This window comes from Carcharodon carcharias, chromosome 2, assembly GCF_017639515.1.
Source record: "Carcharodon carcharias isolate sCarCar2 chromosome 2, sCarCar2.pri, whole genome shotgun sequence".
Lineage (NCBI taxonomy): Eukaryota > Metazoa > Chordata > Chondrichthyes > Lamniformes > Lamnidae > Carcharodon > Carcharodon carcharias.
The window spans coordinates 78,120,135-78,135,505 of record NC_054468.1 but is presented as its reverse complement, the minus strand read 5'-3'; the positions used below and the strand labels follow the sequence as shown (position 1 = coordinate 78,135,505).

At 41.2% G+C, this 15,371-nt stretch overlaps 1 protein-coding gene and 1 long non-coding RNA gene across 2 annotated transcripts; both read left to right on the top strand.

Annotated features, from left to right (window-relative positions):
* The first annotated feature begins 200 nt into the window (after nucleotides 1-200).
* Nucleotides 201-3,076, top strand: LOC121289547 (eotaxin-like). Its single transcript, XM_041209061.1, has 4 exons — nucleotides 201-414; nucleotides 1,135-1,255; nucleotides 1,730-1,807; nucleotides 2,641-3,076. The coding sequence occupies exons 1-4, from the start codon at nucleotides 330-332 to the stop codon at nucleotides 2,675-2,677; spliced, it is 321 nt and encodes a 106-aa protein (XP_041064995.1). The 5' UTR covers nucleotides 201-329; the 3' UTR covers nucleotides 2,678-3,076.
* A 6,307-nt stretch (nucleotides 3,077-9,383) lies between these two features.
* LOC121275274 lies at nucleotides 9,384-11,431 on the top strand. Its single transcript, XR_005942376.1, has 2 exons — nucleotides 9,384-9,489; nucleotides 10,842-11,431. It is a non-coding gene; the product is annotated as an uncharacterized LOC121275274 (long non-coding RNA).
* The last annotated feature ends 3,940 nt before the right edge of the window (nucleotides 11,432-15,371 follow it).

Genomic DNA, 15,371 nt, shown 5'->3' with positions numbered 1-15,371 from the left:
TTGGAATAAATTGTCAAATGTATTTCAATACCCATCTTGCCCCTTTAAATAAAAGCCAAGGAATTGGAACCGTGCCAATAGTTACATGTTTCCTGGTCTGATATCACATGGAGCCTGGGTGTGATTTAACATTTCTTACAAAAATATGTACTTTTTATCTTTGCCTTTTTTCCACACTCCTCGATGTGTCATACTTTCTTTCCCTCCTCGAACAGGAAATCCCCCAACATACCATCAAGTATAAAAGGACTGACTAACTCAGTAGACACAATAAAGGACTCCAGCTGACTGAGTATACTGAGTGAATAGACAAAGTTACAGTCTGTTGAATGCTTCACTTCTTCAACAACATGCGCCTGAAGGTTGCTGTGATCCTGGTTCTCTTCTCTGCTGTCTCAGTCTTAAGTAGACGTTGTAAGTTGCTGTATTTATTTCTAAATACATAGCCTTGTGACTGATGTCGTTAATGATTAATGATATTTTTTCCTCATGCCCTGTGGTTTGTACTGCAGTTGTGTAGGGCACAGTAATATAGCAAAGATGCTGTGCAATGCCAGTACAATGAGCAGGCAGGCAGATAAGCGCCCAAAGATTATTATTAATGTAAAGTAACTACTTGAGTTTAAAGTGGGTGACAAGGTATAATTAAGTATATCAAACAGCTTGAGTCAACCTTGAGTCATTGATAGTGTATTTAATGAAGCTTTGAGTAGAGATAAAGAGATCTTGGATATTAATGATAAAAACAAAAAAACTGCGGATGCTGGAAATCCAAAACAAAAACAGAATTACCTGGAAAAACTCAGCAGGTCTGGCAGCATCGGCGGAGAAGAAAAGATGAGGACTCGAAACGTCAACTCTTTTCTTCTCCGCCGATGCTGCCAGACCTGCTGAGTTTTTCCAGGTAATTCTGTTTTTGTTTTGGATATTAATGAACCTATTGAGTTCACTGTGAACATTGTGTGGCTAATATTGTAGATCCTCCATTAAAAGACTTGACAATAATAGTCTTTCAGAGTGGTACAGTAAGCAGCTGCATGATTTTTGTTATTGACTGAATTAGTATTCACAGCATGAAATAATTTTCGAAATGTATTTGTCAAAACTTAACGAAAACATTGGTTGTTGTTTCAGTCCAAGGTCCCGGAATAGTTTCTACAAACTGCTGCACCAAGGTGTCCCGAAGGCTGATTCCATTTCAGGTTACACACTACAGGATACAGCCAGAGTTGTCTCCCTGCGTTGAAGCAATCATGTACGGAACTATTCTATTTCTTCTATCCAGAAATCTGTCCATCCTGAATGAGTTTTTGTTAACTTTTCTGACAATTTATCCATTTAATTCATTTTAAAACAAAAAAAAACTTTTGATGATTGACAATTTCTGGAGCTCCAATCTTTAGAGAAGGTTTTTTAAGAACCTTTTTGGATTACTTGGAGGGTGTAAGAGTTAAATTCTTATCAAACATTGAGCAGATTTTTGTAATGATTATAAGTGAAAGAACATTACAAGCTGACCTACTCTTAAAATGAACATTTATACAAGGGGTGAGATTAGCCAACAGTGAATGCAAAACATTTGCTTATTATGTGTTACAAACACATTTGGATCAGATTAACTGAAAAACACTGATTATCTAAGGATTGATTCAAGTATATTGACATGCTTAGACCATTTTTAACCCATTTTCCAGTGGTCTATAATGTGGTTCCTTCTGCTCTCTTTCAGATTTTACACGGTGAAAAAAGGACCTCTCTGTGCTGACCCGAAAGCACGCTGGGTATCAAGAAAGATTAAAGAGATTAAGTAAGTAGTGCCAATTATGAAGTGAGTTAGTACAATTGGAAATGACTATTAAGAAGGTCCAGGTAACATAAAGAGTAAAGCCTACCCTAAATATTAACCTAAAAGAATTATATTGCAACATTTTTATACATTATATTTATCTCTTACATATCCATCCATCCGTAATTACCTATAGTCCACTAGGGGCTGTATGCATCTCTCTCTGTTCCCTGCAATTCTGCACACCATTGTTATTCTACCTTTCATTCAGTTTCAGCTGTTGTCCTTCTCTGACCTGGCCGGTTCTTTCCTGATGTTACACCTTCTACTGCCACCAAAATTAGACTCTCACCCCACCTTTTTCAGTGGCCACACTTCCTCAATTTCCACTTCTTCATTTCAGCTAAAAGCCCATGAGATGCTGGTATTCCGATTTTTCTGTGGGCAAAATATATATTTTATTTATATATATTTTTATACTTGCAGTTTATAGTGGCTGTTCCATTGGAATGGATCAATAAATTGCAATTAGATCGGGTCATTGCAGGCACCATAATAAGTAGAGATTCTGACTTTCTTTAATAGTCGTATCATCTCAACTGTGAATGTCAGTTAAGTCCATTGGACTCTTTTTTTACTGAGTATTAGCGATGTGCGATATGATAACGACAGAATAATATTGTGTATTTCACAGGAAGCTACGTTAATTTGTTCTTGTATGGTTGAATTATAAGGAAAGTGAAAGATTAGTACTATTATTAATAGTATTACTCATTACATAAATGTACTGTTTGAAATATATATTGAAATATGTATTTATCTACTCACAAATACTCAAAATGTCTTTTCATTAGTGCCAGGATGCAGAGTGACGGGGCCAATGTCAACTGAATTGCCTCCTGGAAGATTGAGAAAATACGGAATCTGACATTTTCCTCTTGTTAAATTAGTTTATGTATATATTATTATATGTTAATATATATGTTAATGGGATGTGCTTGTCCAGAACAAAAATAAAAATACCTGGAAAAACTTTGCAGCTCTGGCAGCTTCTGCGGAGAGGAACACAGTTAATGTTTCGCGTCAGCATTGCTTGTCCAGCATCGCACTGTATATAAAACCATTTTGTGAATCTTAATTTATTTCCAGTGCCATTCAGGCAATGTAGCACTGTTTCAATGCTGTTTTCATTTTATTTCATAAATATGTAAATTTATACATTTATGTTATACTTTTTGTTGATGTTGAAATTATTTTTAGCAAAAAAATAAAAACAAACTTTCTTAAAAAGAATTTGAGTCTTCCTGTAACCACATGTAAAGTAAAAGGTATATTCCTTTTTTAGACGTTATTCAAATGAATGATAAATACCTGGCAGCAAAGATAGGAACTGGAGATTGTATGGGGGTAGCGATCATTCAGATCTGAGGTCTGGCTTCCAGTCCATTTAAAGATGTTGGATTTCAATGTGTACTCTCTAAGCTAGGTATAATATCCCTGTGTAAAAGAATCTAGGGCACTCTTCCCTTATTTTCTGCGGGTGGATTCCACAGCCCAATATTAATCTAAAAACTGGCCCTCAATTGATAATTAAGTAGGGCATATTGGGAAAAGATTTTGTCTGGTTACTACATCTTGGCAACATCATAAACATAGTGAGGAAATTTCCCCTGATTTATATTTTTTAGCAGAAATGTAAGCATGTTCTTTTAGAGAAGATTGGAGATGTGGAATTAGAGGTACGGTAGCAAATTGGATTGAAAATTGGTTAGAAAGGAAAACCAATAGTCAGAGTTAAGGTCAGTTTTTTGAGTTGGTTGAAGTGGGTGGCAGTGCCCGACAGAGGGAGGAGGCATTTTATTCAGGGATATGCACTGCTTTGGCAATGCAGTTAGTGTTAATGCTTGAAGCAGAGCCATGGACATTTCCTCAGACTTATTTCAACTCTAAAGCTGTATATTCCACTGAAGTGTAGTGGAAGCTACACATAAACTAAGTTCCAACTTCACTTTCTCAAGAACCTAAAACAGTGGAGCAGGAGCTTCAAGGAAATCCTGAGCCCATGTCAATTAAGAATAGATTAAACAGGTAGCTGAAGGAAAGGGAATGAAAACAGGCACATGAGGTTAGGATTACTATTCATGCATAGAATAAACACCAACAAGGACAGGTTTGAGTTGAATGGCCTCTTTTGGTGTTGTAATTTCCAGTTAATTCTGTGTAATTTTATGACAGGCTTATCCCACTTACGATATCCCACTAACACATAGCAGCCAGAGGAGGCATTTACCCAAGATTAGTACAATGAAGAGCAAGCTTTGTTCCACATCTTGGTGTCCTATGTCTGACTTGGGAAACCTTGAAGCTGTAACTGGGTGTTACATTCCCCTGCATTACTCATACCTCAAAAAGTAGAAAAGATGTGCACCAAAAAATTGTCTCCCTCTGTCACTATAATACTTAGAGTGGTGCTCTCTGCTACAAGGAGATGAATTGATTCTGAGAAGTGTGAGACATCAGGAAAACCTCATTAGTAAATCAGCCTGGGGTTAGACTTTCAAACGGCGTCATTTTCTAATGGTGTCAATAAACCCCCACATAACACAGAAAACCAGTAAAATCACTTTGGTGACAGGAGAAAGGCAATGGCCAGGATTTTCCCGATTGCGGGTGGGCTGGGAGTGGGCAGGGGCGGGCACAGAGCCAGTTGCCTCCCATGATCAGTTCCGCACTGCCATTTTACGCAGGTGGGCCAATTTAGGCCTGCCCAGCGTAATATGCAGCCGGTAGTGCTCAGCGCTACCTGTGTGGGCGAGCTGCCTCAGGGAGATTGAATGGACTTTAAAAGAATTAAAGAATTGATTTAAAAACTTATTTAAACATGTCCCCTCATGTGGCTGTGTGGGGACAAGTTTTTATGTTTATGAAAACTAATTTATTTATTTAATAAAAGCTTCAAGAAACCTCATCCTGCTCGTGGGTGAGGTTTCCTGAAAAATGCGAAGGCCGCTCGGGCTTTTTGCCTGCCTGCCCACCTTAAGGTTGAACGGGCAGTGTTCTCATGTGGCTCAATTGATTTCTTAATGGTCTTAATAGTCCGGTTATATTTCGGCGGGTGCACAGCCAACTCTGGTGCGCACCCACCGAACAAAATATCGTGATGGCACGCAATAACATCAGGATGCACGCCCAGCGTCATTTTACGTGTTGGCATCTCAGGCCCTCCCCCGCACGCCAACTGGAAAGTTCTGCCCAATATTTAGGTTTATGTGTTCTCTGTTAGAGGTGATGGCATGTTGGTAATTCTGAACATGTTCAGTTCCAGCAATGCCAGCTGACTGACTGGGCATGAAATTAGTCTAAGCAGCGCAAAATGGGCCCACAGTGACTCATCAGCCTATACTTCACTGTGTCAAATCTCCTTTCCACTGAGGTTCACAGGACAAAGGCCAGAATTTTGACGTCGGCATGCAGGGGCAGGCCCGCCAACTGATGCGTAAAATGACACGCGATTACGTCAGGCATGTGTCCCTACATCACCGTGTGTCATTTAGATCTTTTGTTCGGCAGGCACGCGCCGGAGGTGGCTGTGAGCCCTCTGAATTGTCAAAGGCCTGTTAAGGCCAATAAAAAACCAGTTAAAGCAATTATCACAGCTGCCTGTCCAACCTTAAGGTTGGCGGGCAGGCAAAGAGCCCTAGCAGCTTTCGTGTTTTACAGGAAACCTCATCCACGGGCAGGATGAGGTTTCCTGAAGGTTTTATTAAATAAATAAATAATTTTTGCACAATTCATAAACATGTCCCAGTCCCACATGTGTAAACAAATTTTATGTTTCTTTATTCGAAAATTTCAATATGAACTCGATCGTTAACTCTGTCTTTCTCTCCACAGATGCTGTCAGACCTGCTGTGTCTTTCCAGCATTTTTTGTTTTTGTTTCATATTTCCAGCATCTGCAGTATGTTGCCTTTATATTAGCTTTTTGTGACTCATGTACTAGAACACCTAAATCCCTCTGCACCTCAGAATTATACAGCCATTTAAGTAATACTCCAGTTTTTTGTTCTTCCTGCCAAAGTGAACAACTTCACATTTTCCCACATTAAACTCCATTTTCCAGATCTTTGCACACTCACTCAACCTATTTATATCTATCTGCAACCTCCTCATGTCCTCTTCACAACATATTTTCCTCCCCATCTTTGTGTCATCTGCAAATTTAGCTACCATGTCTTCATTCTCCTCAGCTAAGTCATTGATGTAAATCATAAAAACGGGCCCTAGTACAGACCCCTGTGGGACTCCACTATCATCTGAAAAAGACCCATTTATTCATACTCTCTGCTTTCTGTCAGCCAGCCAATCCTCTATCCATGCTAATATGTCACCCCCTGTACTTTTATTTTCCATAACAATCCTTGATGTGGCACCTTAACAAATACCTTCTGGAAATCCAAGTACAGTACATCTGCAGGCTCCCTTTATCCACAGTGCATGTTACTCCTTCAAAAAAACTTCAATAAATTGGTTAAACATGATTTTCCTTTCACAAAACCATGCTGACTCTTCCTGACTGCCTTGAGCTCTTCTAAGTGTCCAGCGGTAACCTCCTTATTGATCGATTCTATCAAATTCCCCATGACAGACGTCAAACTAACTGGCCTAGAGTTTCCTGTTTTCTGCCTCCCTCCCTTCTTGAAAAGAGGTGTTATATTTACTACTTTCCAGAATCTAGTAAGTTTTGGAAAATTAACACCAGCGCATCGACTACCTCATTCACCACTCCTTTTAAGACCTTAGAATGTAGTCCACATTGGGGCCCAGAGGTTTATCAACCCTCAGCTCTATCAATTTGCTCAGCATCATTTCCCTGGTGATTTTTATAAATGTTTTTTGCATCCTCTATAGTGAACATAGAAGCAAAATACTTGTTTATTTTTTCTGCCATTTCCTTATTATCTACTATTAACTCCCCATTGTCACTCCCTAGATGACAAACACTAATTTTGCTTACTCATTTCCTTTGTAAGTACCTGTAGAAACTCTTGCTATCCATTTTTACATTTCCAGCTAGCTTTCTCTCAGACTTTAATTTCTTTCTCCTGATTTTCATCATTATCTGCCTTTCTTTATATTCTGTCCAAACATCTGTCCTGCCATTCATCTTTGCGGAGCTTTATACTTTTTCCTTAAGGTTGATGCTTTCCTTAACTTCTTTAGTTAACCACGGATGGTGGATCCTCCCCTTAGAATTCTTCTTTATAGTAGGAATGTACTTATTCTGAATAATCTGGAATATCCCCTTAAATGTCTGCCATTACTTTGCTATTGATCTATCCTCTAGCCTAGTTTCCCAGTTCACTTCAGCTAGCTCAGCTTTCATTCCTGCAAAGTTGTTCTTACTGAAGTTTAATTTACTTGTCCTAGACCCACTCTTCTCAAACCGGATGTAAAATTCAATCATATTGTGGTAGCTGCTACCTAGTGGTATCTTTACTCTGAGGTCATTAATTAATCCTGTCACGTTACACAATACCAAGTCTAATATAACCTGCTCTCTGGTTGGTTCCAGAATATGCTGCTCTAAGAAACTATCTCAAAAGCATTCTAAGAACTCCTCTTCCAGGCTACTACTGTGAATCTTATTTTTCCAGTTTACGTGTAGATTAAAATTACCCATGATTATTGCCATCCCTTTATCACAGGCACACAATATTTCCTCTTGAATACCTTATCCTACATTGTTGCTACTGTTAGGGAGCCTGTAGACCCACTCCCAGTAATGATTTCTTCCCCCTACTATACCTCATCTCTACCCAAACCGATTCTACATCCTGATCTCCTGAACCAAAATCATCTCTAACTATTGCACCAACACCCTCTTTGATTAACAGTGCTACCTCTCCACCTTTACCTAGCTTCCTATTCTTCATGAATGCCATATACCCCTCAATATTAAGGACCCAATCTTTGTTGTCCTGTAGTCATGTCTCCATAATTGCTATCAGATAATATTTATTTACTTTAATGTGGGCCATCAGTTCATTTACTTCGTTATGACTGCTATGTGCATTCAGTTAGAGAGCCTTCAGCTTTGTTTTTTTGTTATCCTTGTAATTTCTAGTCTTGACTGTTGATGTATTCTTAGGGTTTTTCACTCTGTCCCTTCCTGCCATTCTCTGACCTTTATTTCTCATATTACTATTTTGTTCTCCTGTCTTGATTCTACACCTTGAATTGTTACTTCTACCCAAACTTGATCCCTCACCCCTCTTGTTTAGTTTAAAGCTCCCTCTACTTCCTTAGTTATGCAACTTGCAAGGACCCTCATCCCAGCATGGTTCAGATGTAAACCGTCCCAATGGTACAGCCCCCACTTTCCCCAGTACTGATGCCAGTGCCCCACAAACCGGAACCCACTTCTCTCACACCAGTCTTTGAGCCACGCGTTTGTCTCTCTAATCTTATTTACCCTATGCCATTTTGCACGTGGCTCAGGTAATAATCCAGAGATTATTACCTTTGAGGTTCTGCTTCTTAATTTGGTACCTAGCTCCTTATACTGGCTTTGCAGAACTTCTTTCCTAGTTCTACCTACGTCATTGGTACCTACAATAGTCACAACTAGACCTTCCCCCTCCCACAGCAAGTTCCTCTCTAGCCTTGAGCAGGTGTCCCAAACCCTGGCACCGGGCAGGCAACATAGCCATCTGGACTCTCACTCTTTGCTGCAGAGAACACTGTCAATCCGCCCGACTATACTACCTGCTACTACCACTACATTCCTTTTTGCTCCCCCCTCTTGAACAGCTTCCTGTACCACAGTGCCATGGCCAGCCAGCTCATCTACCTTGCAGACTTTGCTTTCATCCACACAGGTTATAACCACTTCAAACCTGTTTGACAATTGCATAGTCTGAGGCTCCTCCACTGCTGTCTGCTCAGTCCCATTACCTGCCTCACTGACAGTCACATGCTTCTGTCCCTCGCTGCTGACCAAAACAGATGACCCTCTTCTAAGAGGTGTGACTGTCTTCTGGAACAAAGTATCCAGATATTTCTCCCCTCCCTTATGTTGTGTAGTGTCTGCATTTCGGCTTCCAAATGAATAATCCTGATCCGGACTTCCTCACGCTGCTTAAACCTCCTGCAGACGTGGTTGTCATAGATCGCCTTGGTGTCCAAAAGCGCCCATATCCCACAGCTGCAACATAACACCTGTCCCGCCATTCTAACTTATGTTATTTAGTTAATTTACTTTAATTAATTTCTTCCTATATATGCTAGAATTTACTGTGTTTATTAAATGCTAGTACTACTGACAACAAAAGGTTATACGCTTCTTAATTACAAGGTATTTGTTTTAAATGTTTGTTTAAATAACACTGTTTTTATTGCTTTTTTAATCTTTATTATTTCATTTTAATTTTAAAGTTTTCAAATTTTGGTTTATTATTTTAAAGTTTTAGTTCTTTTCATTTATAGATCTACCTTAACTCGCCTGTCCAAAGCTGGTTTCTTACACACTGTCCCTTAGACTGAGCACTTACTGACCAATCAACTTACTAGCTTCCAGTGATGTCACCGCTGTTTCTATCCCCCCTCCTCCTGCATCTTCCCAGCCGCTGAAACAGTGAAGCAGTGCGTTCCTCAGCTCCTGACTGTCTCCCGCAGGCCTGCACTGCTCTGACTGCCAGCAAGGTAGGACTCATTTGAATCCCCAATCTGTATTTATAGGTGCATCTCAGCCCCTGACTGTCTCCTGCAGGTCTGCTCTACTCCAATTCCCAGCAAGGAATCCAGATTCCTCTGAATACCAACATTTTCAAGCCTTTCACCATTCAAAAAAAAATTTTGCTTTTCTACTTTTTCTACCAAAGTGGATAACTTCACATGATATTCCATCTGTCAAGTCCTTGCCCTATTTATATCCGTTTGCGGTTTCTTTGTGTCCTCCTCACAGCTCACCTTCCCACCTAGCTGTGTAACATCAGCAAATTTGAATATGTGATACTCAGTACACTTATTAAATCATTGATATAGGTTGTACGTAGCTGAAGTCTAAACACAGATCCTTGTGGTACCTCACTAGTTACATTCTGCTACCCCCAAAGTGACTCATTTATTCTCTATTTTTTGTCTATTAACAAATTCTTACTCCATGCTAGCATATTACTGCCAAACCCATGCATGGGGCCTAATTCCCTTTTTGTGTTGCAACCATTATCAGATCCTGTGATTTTAATTTTGTGTAATAAATCCTGTGAGCACCATAAGGACTATTTTTTGAAAATCCAAATACACTACTTTCCTGGTTCCCCCTTATTTACCCTGCTGGTTATAAACTTAAAACATTCTAATAGATTTCTCACACTATTCCCCTTCATAAATCCATGCTGACTCTGCCCAAACATGTTATCATTTTTTAAGTGCCCTGATATCATGTCCCGAATAATATATTCTCTCACTTGTCCTAAAACTGACGTCAGGCTAACAGGCCAATTTCTCCTATTTTATCTCTCCTATCTTTTTTGAATTACACAGTTAAGTTTGCTATTTTTCAGTCTACAGACATCCTGGAAGATCAGAATGAATGCGCTCACTTTCCATGTAAAAACCCTAGGATGTAAGCGATCAGGTCCAGGGGATTTGTTAGCTTTTGGCCCATTCATTTCTCTAGCATGGCATTAATCATTCTCCCTCTATATGAGGAAGATAGAAGTGTTATATATATTTTTGCAAGTGATAATGCAAGCCTAAGGACGCACGTAAGTTAAGATCTGAACTGATTACAAATGATTTAATTGCAATGATGTTGGTGTAAAAAAACACATTCAGTTGGAACTTCCATATTTGTGTTGCAATAATGGAGCCAACTGCAAAGCAACACTTATGTATGCATCTTTAACAAGTTTATCCAACCACTTCCTTTTCACCACAGTAAATACAACACGTCCACATGATGAGAAGGTGTTATATTTCTGACCAATTGTACAACATGTAAAAAAATTACAATTGTGTGCGTCATTGACTTTAACTCTTTGATCTTGTAGATTATACACAGATGAGGACCTGTTCTGATCCTAATGCATCCCGGGTGCCAAAGAAGATCAATGAACTGCAATGACAAGATTCCAACAATGTGGAAGTTGAAAACATTTGATCATTTAGTTCTACACATTTCATGTACTTGCTCCCCTACCACCACCAATTTATTTGAAAGATCCTAGAACTCAAATATGATAGTTCAAAATTTGTTCAATGCACATAGGATTACACAAGATGTATAGCACAAAAAAGGTCATTTGGCTCACAGCCCATGCCAGTGCTCTACTTGAGCCTCCTCCTCTTTTCTCATCTAAATCCAACGTTATAACCCTCTATTCCCTTCTCCCTCATAACTTGTCTCACTTCTCTTTAAATTCATCAATATTCTTTGCTTCAACCACTCCCTGTGGTAGTCTTCCACAAACCAACCGCTCTTTGGGTAAAGTTGTTTCTTTTGAATCACCAGTTGGATTTCTTGGTGACTATTGTACATTGATGACCTCCAATTATGCTGTTCCCCAGGAGAAGAAATGTTCTCTCTGTACCCACTCTATCAAGATCTTTCATAATATTAAAGACCCTATTTGGCCACCCTCTCAGCTTTTTTTTATCAAGAAAGAAGAGACCCAGCCTGTCAATCCTATCCTGATATGTATTCCCGTACATGTCTAGTATCACCCTTGTGGATCTTCTCTTCAGTGTCTCTACATCCTTTTTACAATATGGCCATCAGGACAACACACAGTACTCCTAAGTGTGTCAAAAGCAGAAGCCTGATTGGAGGAATTCAAACGTGGGGTTTAAGGAAAGATGGACACAGGATTTGGATGTGACCACACATTCAAGGACTTTGGAGCTGATAGAGAGGTTGGAGTTGGATAGATAATTTACAAGGACAGTGAGTTTAAGGGCAGCTTTTTTGAGGAGAGGGCTATTGATGGCAAATTTGAAAAAGGGAACAGGGCATCATTAATTATAATAGTTAACATGGAACAGGAAGAGGAGTTTGAGTGGTCAGCAGTTTAATTGGAATGGGGTCAAAGGGTGCAGGAGGTGGGTCTCTCGGACAAGATGAGTTTGAAAAGGGGAGATAGGAGAAAAATTAAAGAAAGATTTGAGTTTAGGACTAGGACAGGTGTGTCCTCAGGGGAAGTGACTGAGGCTGCTGAACAGAATGGTCTTAATCTTAGTGACATTGAAGTCCAAGAGTTCCTCAAAGAAAAAGAAAAAGATTCAGAGAGGGAGATAGAGAAAAGAAGGGTTCAGAGTGAGAAGTTTATTAATAGAGACTGCATTCAGAAGGGGAGAAATTCAAAGACAGCTAGAACTGGAGAGCGAGAGACAACATTAACATACATGGACAGAGATAACTTATGTCAATTTACAATCACCAATGTGCCTGTTGTGTGAATGAATTGTCCATTACATCATAAAAAAGGAAAACATAGGGCTGGATTTCATCGGGGGGTGGGGGGGGGGGAGCCGGTGGTTGGTGGTTGGTGGGGGGGGGGGCGCGGTATTGCTCGGCACCGCCCAACCCCCACCCCCTGGTTGCAAGAGTCAGCTGGCAGCCAACACACTGAGAAGAATTACACCCCGTAGCAATAATGTGCTGATGGGATAAACACACCCAGGATGTAATTCACCCAGATTTGCGCCAAGTGCAGTAGCAGGCGGGAAAAAGAACAATTTACCCACCAGTCACAATGATGGCTTTTCACGCTGTATCGCCCCGATCCCGCCTCATTAATCATGCATTCCCGGGAAAAACACCGTTTCAATGGTTGGCGGCTTTCATTCAGCTGCCATGCTGTCACCTCACTGCTTCATCATGCCCGGCATCATATCTAAAGTGCAGATCTGCGCACACCTCTCAGTGCTCCCAGCCCAGGACTGCTGCAAAGAAGACATGACCCCGAAAGGCAAGAAGACTGCAGCCCCCTGAATCTGTGATGCATCCCTGGGACAACCTGTTGGAGCCTGTCCCGATGTCATCTGCCCCCACCCATCAGTGTCGCCACTCCGACTTGGGAGGCAGTGGCAGTGGTGGCCAGTGCCAAAGCTGTACAGAAGAGGTTTCCATGCAGTGCAGAAAGAGGATGAATGATCTCATCCAGGGAAAGGCAACCATTTCATCGTTCTAAACTCACACACTCAAAAGGCCATCACATAGTCATATCACTCACTGCCAGCTCAAGGGACATCACCTCTCACTGTCTCACACACACACCCTCACATCTCCATCTGGCCTCATCTCCTCTGGAGACTGCCTCCTCAGCCCAACTTGAGGCCAATTGCACAGACCAACTTGTGCCTCCACACATACCCTGGCATACTCCCCTTCCCCTGTACAGCCCTCGCCTTGCAACCTCTTCCCTTGCCTGATGCTACTCCTTCCCCTTCCCCAAGCATGTCCTAGCCCTGCGGCCATTGAAAAGTCAACCCCCGCTTTATGGCTGGTCTGGTAGGTAGAGACCTGCCTATGAGCCCCCCTAAAGGTGATGTAGTGCTGTCAGTGAAGCCTGGCACTGATGACCACGAGTGCTGCCTGAAGCAAGGTAGGCAAACAAACCTCGAAGTCCTGAGTGAAATGCAGTTCACTAGATGCACATCACTCATGTTCACTTGTGAAACACATTGGCATGATTGGATGATCCAGCATGGGGGCATGATTCCGGTAAGCCTGGCTTATAATGATATGCAGATGTATTGCTATGGAGTTCCCATCTGTGTGGTGGCAGGACTGCCACTGACGGGTGGAACGGATGGTTGTAAACATGTTTCACAATGGCGTGAAACTGGTTTTTAGCTTTCCGCCATATTGTCTGCTCATGCCTGCCATGATACCCAATGCCAGCGGACATGGGAAATTCAGTCACAAGAATTGGAATTCCAGCCCTCACCGGGAGGAAATCCCGCCTTTGAGAGCTTTCAGCCAATTTGTTTGGTCGGCAGTACTAGCAGTCTCATCAGTGCCAGAACTGGGTAGTTGGTCATGCTGGGACTCCAAGCAGGCCCATAAAGAGCATGAGTGTCAGCAGTCTTGGACCAGGAAGGATTGGACAAACTAGGGAGTGGGGTGAGGGTGTGGAGGGCCCACTTTGGAGACCAGGGGAGGAACAAGGAAGTGGGGTAACCACTTTGGGGTGTGTGTTGGGGGTTGCACTACTGTGCAGTGGACTTCCCCTAATGATGTTCCTCCCCCTTCCTTCCTGGCCTGACAAAAATGTTTATTAAAAAAGGGCCCGCCCATTCCTGCCAGCCTGCCCACACCAACAGTTTTCTGGTGCGGGCAGTATATTATCTGGGTCAGTCGGCTTAGTAACAAGACAAATTGACCCTTGATTATTTATTTTAAAATGCTGGGTGCGTTGCCGATTTTGATGCCCACCCACTGACCGTGTTATGGAGGACAGCTCAGGGATGGGCAGGGAGGTGATGGACTCGTTGCCCTTCATGTTTCACATGCTATCACACCACTCCCTCCCCACCCAACCCCGCCACAAAACCGCAAGGCAATAGGCTATAAAATCCAACCCACACTTTCTCTGCCCTCCAGTATTTTGCTTCAACAAATCGGGCAAGTCAGCTCCAGGACTGACCTGATCCAATCTATCGTATTAGCAGAACAGTCATTAGCTTTCTGCTTTGTGATTGGCTGAAAATGCTGCCTTCCAAACTGTTTGTTCAGCCAATCGAGGGATGACGATGAGAATGTGTCAGAGAAAGAATTCAAAAAAGATTTTTTTAAAAATTGATGTATAGAAAATAATTGAGGTGAAGTAAACAAATGGAAATGGGACAAAAAGAAAAATAAAGAGGAAAGGGGACAAGGAGAGCAGAATTGGAAATTTTTTAAAGCTGTACTTTAGATTGTTATTTTCAGATTTTGTGGTAATCTGTCAGTAATAAAGCTACTTCCACAGCTTCAGCAGTATTAACACTGCAATATTAGTGGTTAGTCCAGCATCATTGTACGCAAACTGAAACCTCATGAAACTGTTTGGCCCAGGAAATCCACAAGTTAATAATAGTTATTTTCTCACAGCATTCAAAATACATTTTCATTTTCTGTGCAATATAAATAATCTTTGTCCATTGTGTCATGTGGCTGTCTTTGCTCAAATTAATACAACTGATTCAGTGGTATCACTGCTGCAAAATTTCTTAAGGTTAACGCACTGGAGGTTTGTTATTGAGCAGGAACAGTTCCAGTCTCAGCCCTGGTATAAACTGATTTGAACTGTACAATTTCAAAAGGACATAAGTTGGTGGAGTGGGCATATAGGTGGCAGATGAAGTTCAATGTGGAGAAGTGTGAAGCGATTCATTTTGGTAGGAAGAACGTGGAAAGACACTGTAAAATAAGGGGTACAACTCTAAAGGGTATGCAGGAACAGAGGGACCTGGGTGTATACGTAAATAAGTCATTAAAGATGGCAGGACAGGTGGAGAGAGCAGTTAATACTGCACACAGTATCCTAGCCTTATTATTAGGGGCAAGGAGGTTATGATGAGCTTATATAAGACACTAG

Coding starts and splice junctions, on each gene's coding strand:
- LOC121289547 (XM_041209061.1), top strand. CDS start 330: ATGCTTCACTTCTTCAACAACATGCGCCTGAAGGTTGCTGTGATCCTG. Junction 415..1,134: donor CTCAGTCTTAAGTAGACGTT/GTAAGTTGCTGT, acceptor TTGTTGTTTCAG/TCCAAGGTCCCGGAATAGTT. Junction 1,808..2,640: donor AGAAAGATTAAAGAGATTAA/GTAAGTAGTGCC, acceptor TCTTTTCATTAG/TGCCAGGATGCAGAGTGACG.